At 40.7% G+C, this 19,576-nt stretch overlaps 1 protein-coding gene and 1 long non-coding RNA gene across 2 annotated transcripts; both read right to left on the bottom strand.

The window, feature by feature from the left end:
* Nucleotides 1-839: 839 nt before the first annotated feature.
* Nucleotides 840-11,603, bottom strand: LOC141017973 (uncharacterized). Its single transcript, XR_012180691.1, has 4 exons — nt 11,557-11,603; nt 11,065-11,137; nt 10,283-10,396; nt 840-9,342 (listed from the first exon to the last, which is right to left on the bottom strand). It is a non-coding gene; the product is annotated as an uncharacterized lncRNA (long non-coding RNA).
* A 337-nt stretch (nt 11,604-11,940) lies between these two features.
* ddx1 (DEAD (Asp-Glu-Ala-Asp) box helicase 1) lies at nt 11,941-19,444 on the bottom strand. The gene is made up of 26 exons (XM_073493255.1): nt 19,375-19,444; nt 19,199-19,250; nt 18,994-19,057; nt 18,581-18,610; nt 18,361-18,457; nt 18,130-18,177; nt 17,932-18,015; nt 17,697-17,780; nt 17,513-17,589; nt 17,344-17,416; nt 17,171-17,247; nt 16,968-17,082; nt 16,573-16,711; nt 16,309-16,369; nt 16,081-16,179; nt 15,842-15,931; nt 14,489-14,677; nt 14,286-14,337; nt 14,020-14,166; nt 13,844-13,935; nt 13,681-13,753; nt 13,454-13,526; nt 13,251-13,293; nt 13,068-13,163; nt 12,831-12,951; nt 11,941-12,615 (listed from the first exon to the last, which is right to left on the bottom strand). The coding sequence occupies exons 1-26, from the start codon at nt 19,388-19,390 to the stop codon at nt 12,485-12,487; spliced, it is 2,223 nt and encodes a 740-aa protein (XP_073349356.1). The 5' UTR covers nt 19,391-19,444; the 3' UTR covers nt 11,941-12,484.
* Between the last annotated feature and the right edge of the window lie 132 nt (nt 19,445-19,576).

Genomic DNA, 19,576 nt, shown 5'->3' with positions numbered 1-19,576 from the left:
TGTGAGGCATTTAAATGATTTCTAGTCATTTACCTGTTGTGGTAGAATTGTGCTGGCGATCCGACAGCCAGGCTGGAAAATTCATCTGCTGAAGAGGGAGGAACAGATCCAGCAGCCGGGGCGGTCATGGTGGGGAAGAAATGGGCATCTCCTCACAGTCAAATCACACAGAACTAAATGAAGGACTTCCAGGGATATTTTTCAAAATAAAGCTCTTCAATGCACACACTTTAACAGCATCCTTTATGCAACCATGTTCCAGTAATGTTGTCATTACTGTCATTTACTCCTGAAAGGCATTTCTATAAACAAACACTGGTAATTTCCCAGTTAGAGTGTTTACAATTGGATAGCTGGAAAGTGTTTGTTTTAGTCATTATCAATCATGTTTCTCTTGCCTATCTAATTAAAGATGTTTTTGTAAAAGTATACATTCTCAGCTTTCACTAAGCCAACATTGCATCAATTCCCAGTTACCTTTCTGGCCTATGTGATGAGTGAATTCCTCTGAGATGCAGTTATTTGTAGTCAATTGCATCTCCCTATTTAGGAGCAGTGTACAGTCTGGCAGGTCTTTGCTGCCCCCCCAAGGAAACATGAAAACAGTTGCTGGTGTTGAGCACCACCAAAAGCCTACTTTTAGTATTACATGTACAAGTAAACTGGCATAATGATTGACCCTGGCATTAATATAGGACTGTTAGCATTAAATGCTCTTCAAGCAATGATTAACCAATATGAAAGATAAGTGACACACTGGCAAATAATCATAAGCCACAAGCCTATCCAATATGTTAGGGTTCATAGTGTTTGTGAAGAGAACACAGAAGTAGACAGAATGCTTTCAAAACTTTATATCACACTCATCTTTACATATTTTTACATCGCATGTTCAATAAATGACCACTGTCTTTGTAATTTACAAAAGTATTTTCATTGTCATTGTAAGTAAGCATTTTTTCCCCTTTGAAAATAAAGGCAAAAATAGAAACAAATAACCATAAATGGTCAGAAAAGTAATCAATGAAAAATGAATTGGAAAAACAAAACAAAAACATAAGAATGGAGAACAAGCACTTAAAAATAATCAAACCAAAATATCTCACATAAGTATAATACAATATCCTATTCACAAAGTAGGTTTCAGTGTCAAAAAGTCCTCAAATCCTTACAAAGCAGAGAATTGACAGCCCGTAAGCTGACCATCGAATAAAAAGATACGTATTAAAAGAAGCTAAAATACTTGTCAACTGTGGCACCTAGACCTTCAAAGCATTATATTGACGGCCCTTGGCATTAAGACACTTAACACAAAACGTGTTGAAAGTAATGAAGGCAGCTTATAGCATCTGTTTAGTATGAAACACACCTGCCTCTTGCCAACTGTAATTTAACAGTTAGGATCTCATTCCTGTTTAATGCCCACTTGTGTTTGACACAACCTCATATTGGTTGGAGTCAACTGGCATATCTTCATGCTCTTCTTTGATCAATGTACTCTCATGACCTTGACCAATGTTCATCATGGTGTATCCCTGGGACGCTGCTGCTTCAACTGGAACTACATACATTACACCAGCAGGGTCTGATTCTGTTTTTATGAGACTCCCAGTGCTTGGACCTACAGCTAGCATAGCATGTCCTTCAGATCCTTGTGGTTCAGTCAGGAAGTAATACTTAACACCTTCAAGTTCTGATTCTGGGTTTATATTGCTTTCAGAGCTTGGACACATAGTTGTTAAAGCATATCCGAGGGATCCCGCAGGCTCACCGGGGAATAAATGCTGCACATCCCCTGTGTCTGACTCCGTTTTGACTTTATCATAATGTGAATGATATGTCTCCTCGGTATCCAGTTCTGGTTCCACATCACGATAATGTGGATTGTTCATTTGACTCCGATTTATCTGCACATTCATTATCCAAGGATCTGTATAGGTCCCTGTGTACTCATCATAGTACCAGTGTTCCTCTTCACCACCAAAGAAATGCATGTGACTGTTCTGTGTCTCGTCTGATTCTTGCTTGGAATACTCTTTTGATTTAGACTTCGGAGGAAACACAAATGGCAATTTGACGACCTTGTCAAGCTTTTCTCGTTTTTTAACATACTGCTTGTATGTTGCTTGGACTGTGGATGCAGCCGCTATGGAAAATTCCCAGCGCCTGTCATGTTGTGAGCTCAGATCAAAGTTATAGTCGAGGATGTCATACACCTCGCCTGGATAATAGTAGCCTCGTTTTTTTGTTACAAATTTATGTATCTCCACAGCTGCAGCTCTGGTCAATAGCTTCAAGTCCAGTTTTTCTTTCTCTCCTGATTTTGATGTCACGTCTAGATCCAAGCCTATCTCTGTGCAAATGGGAAAACAGTTTGCTGTACTCTGTTGACGTCTCTTTGATTTTGCAACACTTGTATTGGGACTTGTTTGTGTGGCTGTTTCTTCCTTTGTTTGTAGTGCAAGCTTTCTTTTTAGGATGGTTTCCTTCCTTTCACTTCCGTTCATGGCACATTCTCGTGTCATTTTACCTACATATCCAGGTTCTCTGCGAGAGATTGACTGAATGACAAAAACTTTGTCGAACCAGGCAAGCCCACCATCTTTTTGTGCCTTTTCTCTGCTGAACAGCCGTGCAAGATCATCTCGGTTCTGCTTGCCAATGCTGAAGTTGTGTTCAAGGAGTGCAGGGACGATCACAGTTTTTACGCCACACAGTCTTTTGGCAAATTTAATCACTTCCATCAAGACACCGCGATTCAACACATGTGTGCCAAGTTTACGTTTTGGTTTGTCTTTGTCAACACATAGAGTCAAACCTACTTCCTTGCAACAAGTGTAACTGTCTATTAATTGCTCCTCTGCTTTTGAGAAGGTAGGGGACAGATCCTTTGCAGGCTTTCGGGCCATGCTTTTTGCATCAGAAGCGACAAGACTGTCCGTCCTGAAATGAGGACGAGGACGATTCATGTGGCCATGGTCAGATACATCCTGAAGAAGCTTGTCACATCGGTATTGGTAGCATTTTGGGCAGTAGGTTGTTTTCTCAAAAAGAGGTTGAATGCAGTCCGTATCAGGAAGTTTAAAAAGCAGTTTTCTCTGTCGCAAACGGAAGTTTCCTTTCATTGATGAAATTTTTTCCATAGTTTGCTTTGCAAAGGCACTGCGATACAGCTCATTTTTGAAATTAAGATTGAAATTATACTCCAGTATCTCTGTGACAAAATGCCTTCTGGCTGATACCAGTGCTGTGGCAAAAGTGTTAAATTCAACCATGATGCCATTGGTCAGTAACTTGGGATCAAGATTTTGTTTTACTCCAGATCCTACATTGAAATCAATGCCCAACTTCTTGCATCTGGAGTAAGGATAAAGAGGGCAATGTTCTTCGTGAGGTATTGAGAGAATTTGCTGAATTTGATTGGCCCGCAATTTCCACAGCTTTAAATTGAGCTCATTTCTGTGTTCAGAGTCAGCAGAACTGCCTTCAGTTTGGTCTGTGATTGCTGCCTGGGAAGAACCAGCACCACATACATCTGAAGTTGGGTTGTTCTGGCAATCCAGTTTCTCCACTGTTGAGATATCCTTTCTTGTGCCCTTCATTTTGAGGGTTTTCACACAGTATGATAAATTCTGTTGCTCCATTGTAGCAGGAATTTGTGCAACAATATTCTTGGCAAGGTCAGAATCTCCATTCTGTGAGTCAAGGTCAAAGTTGTGTCTGAGGATGTCAAGACAAATCTGCTCAAATGTTCCACACAACTTCTCTGCAAAGTTCATCACTTCAGTCATTGCTCCATTGGTCAATTTGTTGATCTCCAGTTTTTTGTGTGGCTGAGGATTGTTTACATGCAGCTTCAGACCTATTTCCTTGCACCAGGGATAAAGACCCACAGAAACGGTTTCAGCATTCTCCATTCTCGATATGCAGCTGGGTTCAGAAATTACACTGCTCGCACTCTGATTTGCCATATTTACTGATGGCATGAGACCAGGAAGTTCAAAAACCTCACTTGAAACTGTGATGGCATCTTTGCAACTTCTCAGCTGTCTTACTCTATCCATCACTTCAAATGCAAAAATATTTCGATGTTGTAGGTTCTGACTCTGCAGGCCGATGTCAAAGTTGTACTCAAGGATCTCCAAGATAAAATCCTTCTGGGATGAATTAATTGCCAGGGCAAATTTAGCAATTTCAAGCAGAAGACGATTACTCAAAAAGTCAACACTAATGTTTTGCTTTGGGCCAAATCCAACATTGAATTCAAGGCCCACTTTCTTGGACTTGTTGAGTGGACCAAACTCATTGTTTAGTGCAGAGAGAATTTGTTCTACGCGGTTAGAACGCAATTTCCACATCATCTCTGTTTCCATTTCCTCTTGTGTCAGTTCACATTCCTTTGGTGCATTTTCTGAAGTCACTGTTTTCTCTTCACATCTGCGAAGCCCTTTTCCATCAGGTTGACCTGCAAATGTTTTTGTGTTTACAGCCGGTAAGCTGCATGAGATGTCAGTGATATTGAGGAAAGGCACACAAACACGCAGATAACGTGATCGATATTCTGCTGGGATTTTAGAACTCAGAGAGCAACTTTTGGGTTTTGGTAAATGATCGTCACTGCCAGTATGTCCTGAATCTCTGACTTCTTCTTCGACTAGATCAGACTCATCGAGAGGACAAGTGTAGGCGTTCTCTGGTCTAATTTCATTTTGTTCCATGTCTGATTCATGTAGGGAAGAATTTGTACTTTTATTTTGGCTCTTTTGTACAAACCTTTCTGAAGCCTTGGGATCAAACACGAATGGTAATCTGAAGACCTCGTCTGCTCTCCCTGGTTTCTCACAATATTGCTTGGCAGTAGTTTGGAATTTGGATGCTGTAGCTTTGGAAAATTCCCAGCGCCTGTAATGTTGTGAGCTGAGATCAAAGTTACAGTCAAGAATGTCAAAGACAGTGCGTGCGTAATGTCCAACTTTCTCAGTAGCAAATTTATGTATCTCCAACACCACTGCTGTGGTCAAAAGCTGTAAGTCGAGTTTTTCTTTCTTTCTCGATTTTGATGTCACGTCTAGATCCAAGTCCATCTCTGTGCAAATGGGATAATAGTTCACTGTACTCTGATGATTACGACTTAGATTTGCGTCTCTTTCCTCCTTCGCTTGAAGTGCCAGTTTTCGTTTTTTGATACTTTCCTTCCATTCACCTCCCTGCCTGACACATTTCCGTTTTACTTTCTCTCTGTTATCTCTGCTTCTAGGTGATCTGAGAGAAACTGAATGAAAATCATAACCTTCATTGAGCCAGGTACGCTCTTCATCATTTTGTGACGTTTCTTTGCAGAACATCTCTGCAAGACCTAAGTTTAGGCTCTGCTTGTCAATGTTGAAGTTGTGCTCAAGGACATCATTAATTATCTTATATTTCCTTCCACACAACTTTCTGGCAAAATTAACCACTTCCACCACGATACTGCGTGTCAACACGTGTGTGTCAAGTTTATCTTTTGGTTTGTCTTTGTTCACACAAAGGTCCAAACCTATTTTCTTGCAGCGAGGGCAACTGTCCATTATTGTCTCCTCTGGTGTTGAGAAGGTAGAGGAAGGTTCCTTTGCAGGCATTTGTGCTATGCACTTTGCATCAGCAGAGACACTGTCCATCATGCAATGTGGACGAGAATTGTGCCTGTGACCAGGGTTAGATTCATCCTGATGAATCCAACGTGCTTCATAGCATTTAGGGCAATATGTCGTTTTCTCAGTAGAGTTTTGAATGCACGTCATGTCAGGGAGTTCAAAAGGCGCATTTCTCAGGTGAACTGTTCCACTTCTATGTTTAAGTATTACATTGCATTTTTCATGAGTTCTCTTTGCAAAGGCACTGCGACACAGCTCATTATACAAATTAAGATCAAAATTATACTCCAGTATCTCTGTGACAAAATGTTTTCTGGCTGATACCAGTGCTGTGGCAAAAGTGTTCAATTCAACCATGATGCCATTGGTCAGTAAAGTGGGATCAAGATTTCGTTTAACTCCAGATCCTACATTGAAATCAATGCCTAATTTCTTGCATCTGGAGTAAGAATAAAAAGGGCAATGTTCTTCATGAGGTGTTGAGAGGATTTGCTGAATTTGGTTGACCCGCAATTTCCACAGCTTTAAATTGAGCTCAGTTTGCTGGTCATTGTCAACAGAAGTGTCCATTTTTTGGTCCATGATTGTGGCACTTGAAGAACCATCACTGAATGCATCTAAATTTGGGTTGTTCTGGCAATCCAGTTTCTTCATGTCTACATCTTTTTTTGTGCTCTTTATTACCCTGCCGGATTTTACATAGGCTGATAGATTCTTGTGCTCAATTGCAGCAGGAATTCTTGCAAGAATATTCCTGGCCAGGTCAGAATCTCCATTTTGCAAATCAAGATCAAAGTTGTGTCTGAGGATGTCAAGACAAATCTGCTCAAATGTTCCACACAATTTTTCGGTTAAGTTTGTCACTTCAGTCATTACACCATTGGTCAATTTTTTGATCTCCAGTTTTTTGTGTGGTTGACTGTTAACATGTAGCTTCAGACCTATTCCCTTGCACCAGGGATAAAGACCCACACTCTGGCATGAAATATGCTTGATGTTTTCAGCATTTGAATCAGGAAGACACACTGGAACATCACACTTCTCTATTTTCAGAATGCTGCAGAGTTCAGGAATGACACTGCCCACATTTATTGATGCCGTGGGGCCAGGAAGTTCAAAAACCTCATTTGAAAATTTGACTGCATCTTCACAACTTCTCAGCTGTCTTACTCTTTCCATGAGTTTGTATGCAAAAATATCCCAATGGTGTTGACTCTGGAGGCTGAGGTCAAAATTATACTCAAGAATCTCCATCATGAAATCCTTCTGGGATGAATTAATTGCCAAGGCGAATTTAGCAATTTCAAGCAGAACAGTATCAGTCAGGCAGTCAATACTGATGTTTTGCTTTGGGCAAATACCGACATTGAATTCAATGCCAACTCTATTGGAAAAGGTGAACCGACAGAACGGTTTGTTGAGCACAGAGAGGATTTGTTCTATTCGGTTGGAGCGCAATTTCCACATGTTCGTCTCCGTTTCTATTTCCTCTTCTTCAGCATCATACTTGTTGAGCGTATTTCTTGGAGCATGTGTTTGCTCTTCATCACCATGAAGCCCCTCTTTATCAAGTTGACTTGAATATGATGGGTCCATATTTGAGTTTACAATTGGTAAGCTGGATAGAGTATCAGGCTCACAAACACCCAGAGAACTCGGTTCTGATTCACTAGGGTTTACAGAGCTCAGAGAACAATTTTCTGGGCTTTGCAAGTGTATTGGATTGCCAGTGTTTCTTAAACCTGTGACTTCATTTGAGTCTAGATCAGACTCTTCTAAAGTACAAGAGTAGTAGTTGTCCGTTTCCTCTTGTTCCATGTCCGATCCCTGAGGTACATTTGTTGAAGCCTGTATGTGCGCTTCATCTTCAAAAATCCACCTGCTGTGATCAGGTTGACTTCCAAGTCTTCTTTTTGGCAGTGTGTAACTTTCCTTTGTTTGCAGTGCCAACTTTCTTTCTTTGACATCTTCATAATGTGGATAAAATTCTTCCTCAGTGTCCAGTTCTGGTTTCACAACACCACAATATGGATCGTACTCCTCCTCTTTAATGTTAATGTTTCCATAAGGAGGACTTCCACAACCTACACTCATCTGATTAGGATTTTTTTGCATGTTCAGCCTCCAAGGATCTATTGGGGACTCTGTGTCCTCATCATGGGTACATGGTTCATTTTGGTATTCAATGTCAACAGAACGGCCTTCATTTTGGTCCATTATTGTGGCACTTGAAGAACTAGAACCACATGCTTCTAAATTTGGGTCATTCTGGCAATCCAGCGTCTCCAGTGGTGAAACATCTTTTTTTGTGGCCTGTTTTTTCTTATAGGCTTTTGAGCAGGATGATAGCTTATTTTCCTCTATTACAGCAGGAATTCGTGCAAGAATATTCCTGGCAAGGTCAGAATCTCCATTCTGTGAGTCAAGGTCAAAGTTGTGTCTGAGGATGTCAAGACAAATCTGCTCAAATGTTCCACACAACTTCTCGGCAAAGTTCATCACTTCAGTCATTGCTCCATTGGTCAATTTGTTGATCTCCAGTTTTGTGTGTGGTTGAGGATTGTTTACATGTAGCTTCAGACCTATTTCCTTGCACCAGGGATACAGGTCCACACTCTTGTGTGAAATATGTTCTTCAGATTTAGCACGTGAATCAGGAAGACACACTGGCGCAACATTACACTTCCCTGTTGACGATATGCTGCCCAGTTCAGGAATGACACTGCCCACATTCTTATTTACCACATTTATTGATGACACTGGACCAGGAAGTTCAAAAACCTCATTTGAGAACTTGACTGCATCTTCGCAACTTGTCAGCTGTCTTACTCTATCCATAACTTCACATGTAAAAGTATTCCTATGTTGTTCGCTCTGCAGGCCTAGGTCCAAGTTGTACTCAAGAATCTCCATGATGAAATCCTGCTGGGATGAATTAATTGCTAAGGCGAATTCAGCAATTTCAAGCAGAAGAGAATTACTCAAACAGTCAACACTGATGTTTTGCTTCGGGCCAAATCCAACATTGAACTCAAGGCCAAGTTTCCTGGAATGCTTGAATTGACCTAACTGTTTATTTAGTGCAGAGATTATTTGTTCTACACGGTTAGCACGCAATTTCCACATGTTTTTTGTTTCCATTTCCTCCTGTTCCATGTCACATTCCTTTAGTCCATTTCCTGAAGTCTGGGTTTTCTCTTCACTTCTGGAAAGCCCTTTTTTAATGCGTGCGATGTCAGCGGTAGTGAGGAAAGGCACACAAACACGCAGAAAACGGGTTTCTAATTCTCTTTGGATTTTAGAACTTAGAGAACAACTTCTTGTGTTTTGGTGATTGCCACTGCCAGTTTTTCCTGAATGTGTGACTTCAAAATCAGATACTCTCTGAGGAGAAGTGTAGTTTTTCTCTGTTCCCATTTCCTGTTGTTCCATGTCACATATGCTTGCTATGTTTTGTGGAGTCTGTGTTTGCTCTTCACCTGTACAGTGCCCTCTTTTTTCATGTTGACTAGCAAACAGTGGGTCAACAGTTAGGAAATTTGATGAGGCATCAGAGGTGTTGAAGAAAGTCTCATGTTTACCCAGACAACTTGGTTCTGATTCTCCTGGGATGTCAGAGTTTGGTGGGTCTTGTAATTGCTCCTGACTGCCTGCGTCCATCTTCAGTCGTCTTCAGTGATCTTTTCTTGGACTTCTAAGTCTTCCTGTCCTGTATTCAGTTCAGAAGAAAAAAAGAAAAAGAAATGACACAAAAAAACAAAACAAAACAAAACGTCTCAACAATGAGAATTTGCAGGTTTGTCTTATTCTTGTTGTTAATTGAATGCATTTAGGATTTTGGACTACTGATTAAAAAACATAGATCATTACTTTAGGACCTTGTTTACTTGCAATGGCCATCTGATAATGTGTTTGATATTTTCTTGGCCAAATGACTGGTCACTCTAGAAAACACAAAACATACCATGGATAAGCTAGGCTGGAATAAAGTGAGAAGCTTTTTTTAAAAAGATATATAGTATCTCCCCCAGCAGTAATAATGTGCAGGGCTTGACATGTTTTGGTTTGTCTTGGTAGTACTCCATACTAAATTCATTAGTAATCAATTTAAAAATAGTTTTATCAACCAAAATTAAGTTAACCTTGCTCCACACAGGTTTGTCTTAATATGTAGCAGGGAACTTCTCATGTATACACATATTCCAACATTTTAAACTTGTACTTGCCTAGCAGGTGTAAAAGTCTGTGAAATTGCACATCGCCAGCATCTTTGATTTTACTTCATAGCACTATCAATGCTGGCTTATTGCCTGAGGGCTTAGAAACCTTGCTGCTGAATTCACATGAAATTACAACCCACAAAAATATAAACACGACACATTCACCCCATTTTTCCATTCACAGGAGTAAAAGTGCTAATAATCTTTTTGTGAACATAAAAGGCTTATTCCTCTCAAATTTGTAGAAATGCTCTGGTGACATTACTGCAGTCAGACTGACAATTATCCTCCCTCAAAACTGGTGACATCTGTGGCATTGTATTGTGCTCTAAAACTGCTTAGAGTGAACTTTTTTGGACCAGCATTGAGACTTGATGAATGTCTTGTTATTGACCAGCAAATGAAGTGTGATTTCGACTTGCTTCATACCTTGTAGTACATTCTTTATGTTAGGTGAGAGTTCCTCCAACATGTCTGGCCCACACTGCGATCTAGTTAGACATCCTCACATTGGCGATGGGACAGTGCTGGTACAGTGGAGCCCTGAAGAAAACAAAGTTTGACCCTTATTTTTATTTTTATTTTTAGATCTATATTTCTATTTTATTTTATATTCTTATATTTCTATTTTCTGCTTTTTCTGTACATATTCACTTATATTGTCTGGACAGAGGGAAACACAATTTCAATTCTCTGTATGTCTTGTACATATTGCAGTTTTGACAATAAAGTCGACTTTGAACTTTGAACTTTGAAAGTTTGTTAAGTCATGCATGCAGCACTTGCATGGCTCTAAAATTCTGGCCATATATTACAAACTGCCCCTTTAAAGTGGAAACAGACAACTTTAGTAACTAAAACTTTCAAATAATTGTTGTGGAGTAAAAAGTGCAGTATTTGCCTCTTATTTATAGTGGAGTACAAGTATAAAGAAACAAAAAATGGACATACTAAAGTTTAGTAAAAGTACCTCAAAATTGTATTTAGGTGCTTGAGTAAATGTACTGAGACCATTAATAAAATAGGTCTAGGTCTAATTTGTAATTAGGGCTGCACAATTAATCGAAATATTATTGATATTGCAATTATGGCCAAATACAATATTAAATATGTAATTAATCCATGGTGCGTTAAAATAACAAAAACAAACACCACATACTGGGCACCCTAATGACAAATACTCCCCCAAATACACTACTACTACTACTTACATGAGCTACGGCAAGCCGGAAGTACTTTGCGTTTCCGGGCCTGACCCAGCTGTTCCGGTGTCCAACGGGTGCTCTGGAAACAGACCAAAAGCCCGAAACAAAAAGTCAGAAACTAAAAGAAATTAGGGAAACTAGACTTAACAATATCTTGTTGCACCAGTCAAGTTGAAGTTGATTTGAATTATTGACGTTAAAACAGCCTCTTCTTCCCGGAGTTCGAGGCTTCAGACGACGGTGTATTGTGTCGCTTTAGCTCAACTCCTTCAACATGGCTCACTGTAACATCACAAAACTCTCCCACCCAACTCAAATATATTACTTTTGCTCGTATATCTTCCATATTTGAGCACACAGACGTTTTTTTTTGGCACAGGCGACATAAGCAATACAGAGATCGAGATCCAACCGTTGACTTGTTTCTGAGGAAAAACACACGTCGTGTGTCGCACGATTAAACGATGAAAATAACACGAAACACGCACGTACACGTACCTTATGTGAGCTGAACCATCAGGGAACCGGACTTGTCACTTTCTTTCAAGCTGTGAAGTTTCCCGAACTTTAAATCGAGGTTTAAAATCTCAACTGTCGAAGAAAAGACGCTGCGCTTTCACCGGAAGTGTCGACGGATGATGAGGGCTGGGAATTTCAAAATAAAAGTGTTCAGGAATTTGTTGTCAGCGTGCGTGAGGTTAACAGGATTTTAATGAAATACAATATCGTCATAGGATTAGGATTTTATCTTGTAGCCTCTTATATATCCTTATGAAAAATCAAATCCTAAAACACTAAATGAATGACTTTACAAAAAAGGCATTTATAATTGGTAGTGACTTTTCTTCCTTTCAGAGTAAATATAACAAAAAGAAACCAAACTGAACAGGCTACTAGTTTATTTCAGGAAAAAACAAAAACATCAAAACACTTAAAGACATTTAAGTTATTTAATGGGGAAACTTAAATATTTCATTCTGTCACATCAATCAGAAAACAAAACTCAAAATCCAAACAAATTAGGTTTTGCATTAGTGCTGGCATTTGATGCAAAGAATTGTTCTGTAATATTTTTTTCAAGCAGCGCAGTGTAGGCCTTTGAGATAGTCTCTCTAAATAAGGTCTCAACAGGCCTTGATGCTGAATGTTGATGTGCTTTCAACGTCCAAAGTATAAATTCTAACCTTCAAAGGAGATATAACACAACTAAACAGCAAACCAAGAGTTCAGTCATCTCCTGTCTGCAGGGCAGGCTATAGAGAAGTTTGGCACACCCATTGAAATATTGACATTGTGACACTTTTTATCCAAGTTTACATGTTTACACGTGGGTGGAAAAAGCTTCCTGTTGGTGCAACGTGTCAAAATTTTCATTTATCTGTCGCCTGTATCAGCAGCCTGCAGTTTTATGTCAGTTGGGGTGTGTTCAGAAGGCTCTGAAAAGTTGGTTTTGCAAGAATCCCAGTTGGAGGAAGGAGCTTTGGGCTTCTCTCTCGAGATTCGCCAGCTCCTGGACTGTCGGGGCCAGAGCATCCACGTGACCCTTGTAGTTACCACCTAGGGGAGAGCAAGAGGTTTGATGGTCAAGCTCAACATAAAATAAGTCAATGTACAATCCTATAAAAGACGTTAATGACTCACAATAATCTATGCAATAACTGTAGATATTTCACTGTATGGATTGGTTATGATTCCTAAAGTCAATGCAATTATTGTGGGTAAAAATGTACAACATACTTGTGCACAGCCATCAGTCACTGTGCAACACTAACCTCCCAAAGCCCTGCGTTGACCATAGGTGACCTTTCCATCAAAGTCATCCACAGGTACTTTGATGTCAGGCTCACACTGGGTGATGGTGCACTTTAGATGCTCCTCAATTTCTGACAGGAGCTGAGGTCAGAGGAGAAGGGAAACAAAAAGAGTTTAGAGTTAATGATCACAATAAGATAAAGAGCACATTTTACTTGCATTAACTAGATTAAGTCTGTGTCTGCGTCTCTGTTCACCTCTTTCTCGTTGTACCAGATGGTGCAGCCTCCATCCTCCTTCAGCCGGGTGTTGTAGCAGCCTCTGCCTCGGTTCGCGCAAACGTGGTACCACACCTGCACGTGAGGAAAGATTAACTTACACCTGTTTTTCAAAAATATGCACAATTAAAATGATCAGTGCAGTTGTGTCATCCATCCTACCTTCTCCTTCTCCATAGCAACCAGTGAGATTGCCAGTCCCATTCTGCACGTTAAAAGGAAAAGGGATGATTTTAACTGTATGGGCAGTAAGTCAATGTTACCAATCATTTTCTCTCAGTTGAATCATACTGTCTTTACTGTGGGAAATTTCATGTTTCAATGAAGATGAATTTGATAAATGAATCTGAATGATGGATATCTACCTCTCGGCTCTTCCAACTCTGCCGATACGATGGACATAGTTCTGCTTCTCATCTGGCAGGGTGACGTTAATCACTAGAGGGAAAAAAGACGAGAGTTTTGAGAAATGATGGCATGGCAAAACAGCAAAGTATTCTGCATTGTGCCCTTGTATCAGTCCAACTACACGATTGGTTAATGTGTTTCCAGGATCGGCTGCGATAAAGCGTTGAAATCTAATATCTCTCACCATAAGGAACCCCGTGGATGTCGATTCCTCTGGCAGCTACGTCTGTGCAGACCAGGAGCCTCACTTCTTTTCTCTGAGAACACAAGAAGATCTTTAAACACTGACAGACTGGTTGTGCTTGAGAAGCGCATCATTAAATCATTAATTTGATGTCTTTTTTTACCTTGAAGCGTTCCAAGTTATTTTTCCGCTCATTGGGCTTACGATCACCATGGAGACAAACACAGGAAAACTGGTGGCCTTTACTGTCCGGACCTAAAGAAAAGAGACCAATACTGAGGGAGGATTCAGAACTTGATGCACAAAAGGTTAATTCTCAGTGGTGCCGCTGCCTCCTACCTCCTCCTTGCTGGATGAAGTACTGTTCCATGTTGTCACAGTCAATCTTGGTGCGACAGAAGACGATGGCCTGGTCCATCTTGTGCTCTTTGATGGCTCTCACTGCATACTCGCCCTTCAGCACCTTGATGGCTTCTGACCACATTTCTAAAAATGAACACAAACATTAGTTGTGACTACTCACAGATTGGAAATGATAATATAATATCTGTGTTGTTGGTTATGTGATGTTCATTGGCCAAACTGTGCTGCCTTTCGGCTCATACCTGCAGAATTTGCTCCTGGTCTGGTGTTATCTTTAGCATGGACTTCATCCGTCTATCCAAAGCAAACAGATCAAAGGAGAAAACCTTTTGTCAACACGTTATTTTAATCCTTCACTCAAATCCTTCAAAATCGTTCAACAGCAAAGAAAATTCTGGCAATATTTAGTCCACCATGAAGTGTGTCCTCAACATGAGGGACTCACCCGGATGTGATTCTTGCCCAGACGCTCCCAGATTCGATCGTTCTTGGGATTGACAGGTACTACCACATGGTGGACAGTCTCAGGGACAGAGTCCTCTCCCTTCAGGTCCACCCAAGTGGGAAAGTGCATGATGCGCTCTGACAATTTCTTCACGTCAAAGGAATGCAGTGTGGCTGAACAAACAATCACCTGGAAAAGAAGATCACCTTCAGATGTGTGCACACAGTGTGCAGTCACAGCTATAACAGAAGTGCTGGAGTTACATGATACAGTTAAAAAAATATACTTTTTTTCAGCAACTGCTATAGTTCACTTGGACTTTGGGCCCCATCTTAAACCCGGGGCATAGCAGCAAACAGTGCAGTGAAAGTATCATTGCTAGTTTCTGACAGACACACTTTCCATGTCCATTCATGCCCAGTGCCCACGTTGTATATGTCGGGTTATTCCATACCAACTCACCTTGCAGTATTTTTAGCTTTGGAATACACATATAAAAGAACCAGAAAAAATGATTACATTTATCTCTGAGGACCAGACTTCAAGACTGCAAGAAAAGTATTTGGAGTCAGATTTTGAAAGGCCCCGTGAATTTTTTCTAGGTAATCCATGGCATGAATAGGGAAAAGTTCTGAATTCTGGGTGAGTTGGCATGGAATAGACCTAGTAGCATATGTACTTGCACCCATCTGTGCGCCCAACAGTTCGTTGGTCTTAAAGTGAGGTGCAGTCAGGTGAATTGTTGCTGCATTGCTATCTTGAGGCAGCAGAAGGCAATTCTGCCATTGGCCAACAAAAACCTGGTTTGTAGTCAATGTCGCAGTATTTTTCTTGCGTTTAGAAGGGTGCATTATTCAGATTGTAAGTTGTGCCTGCATGGGCGAGTTCATAATGTGTGTGCACACAAATGATACGTGGACCCACTCCCTTTAAAAGCCAGGTGCAGGCACACCAGTATTTTAAAAGGAAAGGGTTATGGCACTCTTAATTTGTTTAATTTATGTTAATACCCAAACCACACCTATCATTAATCAAGAGACTAAATACTAACCCTTTGTGACCTTGTGCCTTACCAAGAACCCAGATTATGCTCTGTTTAACTAGGAAAAGTGGACTTGGACATGCCCTAAATACTCTTGCCCCAAGCACTTTAGACCATGCGCTATAGACCTTGAAATAGGATCCTTCAACCAGTGTGCTTCTTGTTTTGCTAGCTAATGAGCACCGTAAAGCATTGTTCAAATGGTCAACTCTTCCCACAACTGTGCACAGCTACTGTAACAGTTTGAAGTGGTCTCAAGTTGCATCACTGAAATGTTTATTGTTACGTACGCGATTCATCTAAAGTGTTACCTGCAGTCTCTTGCCATCAGAGGTGACCTGAGGGATTTGTTTGTGGATCCTGTTGATAAAGTCTGTATAGCCAGCAGACAGGAGGCCATCCTGAGGGACAAAGAGGACACAGAAAAATGGATAAGTGACTTTGGGAATTGTTATGGCATGTACATCAACCATTTTTGCGGGCAGAGATAAATCAATACTTTTGATGTAACTTAGGAGTTATCAAGATACTCTCGATGTGTTGTACATACACACTCATCCAGGACTAGAAAGCGGACTTGGGACAGACTAAGTTTCCCAGTGGATATGAGATCGTCCAGTCTGCCAGGTGTTCCCACCACGATGTCAATCTATAAGAAGATCAAAAAAGCAGGATACAGAACAGGGGAACGAGGAACAAAAAATGAATGTCTTCGTTTATGGATTTCATCTCTGTGTATAACGGTAAACATAATTCACAGACAGTATATGTCACGTACCCCCTGTTCGAGAGCAGCCAGCTGTTCTTTGGCAGCCACACCACCAATCACCAGCAGCTCCCTGCAGCAACAGATTGACAAATGAACTGTATTGTACAAACATTTATAATGAAACACTGGCTCCATCTGATGGTATAAAACAGGAATTGCACATTACAGTATCACTGGTCTTCAAATGTGCCAACACATGCATTTTTCTGTTCAAGTCATGTGTTCTTGGTATTTGTGCCAAATGTCGTCGATGCCAGCTCTGTAGAGTCATACCTCAGTTTGGGGTTTTCCACATATTTCTTAAATTGCTTGACAACGTTGAGGGTTTGTTCAGCCAATTCTTTCGATGGCTCGATGATCAGAGCTTTTGGTGCGTTGGATGTGGCCTTCACCTCACTCACTTTGGCGGTGCCTGCACAAACACAGAGCAGAGAAAGCTATTGGACACAGGGATATATACTATTGCATTGTTTGTGGTAAAATGTATCTCTTGTACCTTGTTTTGAAAAGGCTTTTATTGTGAAAGAAAGTCAAGCATGTAGCCTGAACATCAAATTATCTCTGCTTCTGCAAAAGTGTGATATTTATCTAAAAATTCCATTTACATTTTTCTGTCTATTTACAACATATTTTCTTGTTACACCTGAAACAAGGTTGCATCCCCTCACCTGTCTGAGAAGACTTTGCTTGGTGAACCTCGGGTGCCTGGTCCAGGGCAACAAAGCCACTCTTAGGGGCATTTTTGAAATCCTCTCCTCCAAAGTTGAACTTCAGCTCTGCATTCTGTCAGTCAGACAAGGAGAAGATCAATTTTCATGGTGCAAACCGGGCACCTGTTGGATTGTTTTCTACCTTTATATCAATGGGATACCTTGAGCACACAGGAGGCAAAGAAGGGCTGGTTCTTGACGTGTTGCGGGAGCTCAAAAGCCACACCCAGGTCATTACCTGGGAGAAAAAAAAAACAGAGCAAAGAGAAGAAGAAACATGAGCAACTTTGCTATCTACCATCAAACTATCATCATTAAAATACTGAGACAGCACCGTTTTTAGAGAAGGAAATTTGGGCCTTGTCTAGGTCCAGGTAGCATCCAATAGTGTCATGCATGGTAAACTCCTGCAAAGAGGGCAGACAACAAAGAGAAAACATGTTTGAAAAGTATCCTCACTACTGTTTATCTATCTAATATTGTGTTCATTCACTAACTGTTACCTCTCCGTAGCTGTCAAACTGCTTGTTGTTGGATTTCTTTCCAGTTCCACCGAAACCAAAACCATATTTATCGGTTCCTGGAAAGAAAAAGAGTTCAGGATTAAATTTCTATTCTATTGAAAAAGACTATTTTAGCTGTTGTTTGTTCAGCTGCATGGAAATTGTGAAGGGTAGAAGAGCATACCCAAGTCGAGAGCAGCCTGACTGGTAGACCAGCCAATGCGACACAGACCCTGGTCATGGCAGGTGACCTCGTAGTAGTACTTCCCTGGACACGGAAAGGATTGGACAAGGACAGGGCACAGTTGCAAAAATTCAAGATCTGTCCAACTGTATACAAGTGTATATTGTCTTGAAATCCAATATATATATATATATTAATCTGAAGCAATTCGAAAGTACTTATGTGCACTACAAACCTTTGGTAACACCTTTTGTGGCGCGACAGCCGTGCCACTCTTTAAACTCCCTGCTCTGGCAGCACAATCCATCTGGACCAATTGCTGTACAGGAAGAAGACAAACTGACAATAAGCAGAGGTGACCTATAAGAAAAGCTGAAGTTATAAAAGATTAGAGTGTCCTCCAGCCTGTGCTGGGTTATTTTTCTCCTCTTACCAAAAGCTGGACTGCGGTCATAAGGATTCATCTGCCAACTGTTGAAAACTGAGCCAAACAAAGCAGGTTAAACATCTGCATATCACCGCCCACTGATGACCTCAATTGATCCTCAATTAAGATACTGGCCTGACTAGGTCTACGGGAGCAGAGAGGCCTGCACAATGTTATTTTTTAGCAAGCTTGTCAAGCACACAGACTGCAACCAAATAATTATTAAAATGGTCTCACTGGCTCCTCCAGTCTTGACGGCGGCTCTGCCCTTCTTGCCCTCCTGCTGATCCTTCAGGGTCTCATACACGATCTGGATCACTGGGATACTGAAGGCCTGAGGATGAGATGTAATACTCCTTAGTTTCTCATGCAGGCCGATGTTTAATGCTCGCTTAAAAACTGCAAATTGCAGAGGTAAAGTTGAATTTTTAAAGTTGTGTGGCTGTCGAGTACTTACACCTGTTTTGCCGCTACCAGTTTCTGCCGCCTGAAAAAAACAAACAAACCGAGACATGAGATGTAAAACTTGCAGAGCTGCATTGATTTATTGATTTGATCACCTGAAGGAATAATCGATTAGTCGTTTCAGTTGTTTTTCAAGCAAAAATGTCAAACATTTGTTGGTCCCAGCTTCTTAAATGTGAGGGTTTGCTGGGTTTTTGTCATTTATGATAGAAAATGAAGAGTCTTTTGGTTTTGGATTGTTGGCTGGATAAAAGAGGCATTATTGTTGGATTATGGGAAATTGTGATGAGCATTTTGCACCTATTTTGACATTGACTAAAACGATTAATCGATTGATCATGAGAATAATAATAAGTTGCAGCCATAATAACGTGTCCGAGACAGTGACAAAGAGGTAAGACTTACCATGAGTACATCTCCTCCACCGAGAATAAGGGGAATAGACTCTGCCTGGATGTCAGTGGGCAGTCTGAAATCCAGCGATTGAAAATATATCAGTGCAACGGGTAACAGGGAACAACAACACGGACGGATATCACAATGTAGGCATGACTTAGCAATATTCATGTGCCCGTCAACAGGCGAGTCTGAGGTTTGTTCATTGACTTACAGCCAGTCCAGCTCTTCCACAGCCTGAGCGATTTCAGGCATAACCCCCATCTCTGTCGAGCAAACAAAAACACATTTAATAATTCAGTACGCGTATGTAGCTTTTAAAGTAGCTCGCTGTCCAATTTAAGTACAAACTCCACGTCGACATAATGAATTACATCATAAAACTCTCACCCGAAAACGCTGCCATTGCTGCTGCTCCGAGTGCACCACAACCGGATGTAACGTGTTCAGAATTTTCGGCTCGGTGCAACTCGTTTAGCGGACTCCCCCCACTGGCTTCATTGGTTCCGGGTAGTAAACTAATTTTTAAAATACAGTAATATTTACAATACACGTTGCCTGTGGGGTAAGCTATAAAAGCACATATTCCCCA

Source organism: Pagrus major, chromosome 22 (genome assembly GCF_040436345.1).
Source record: "Pagrus major chromosome 22, Pma_NU_1.0".
NCBI lineage: Eukaryota > Metazoa > Chordata > Actinopteri > Spariformes > Sparidae > Pagrus > Pagrus major.
The sequence above is the reverse complement of the archived record's forward strand: the minus strand, read 5'-3'. Positions and strand labels throughout refer to the sequence as shown.

Excerpts from the sequence above, each read along its gene's own strand:
- ddx1 (XM_073493255.1), bottom strand. Across the intron at positions 17,248-17,343 it reads AATTTCCTTCTCTAAAAACG|GTAATGACCTGGGTGTGGCT; the intron begins GTGCTGTCTCAG and ends TTTTTCTCCCAG. Across the intron at positions 14,167-14,285 it reads ACCAGGAGCAAATTCTGCAG|AAATGTGGTCAGAAGCCATC; the intron begins GTATGAGCCGAA and ends GTTCATTTTTAG.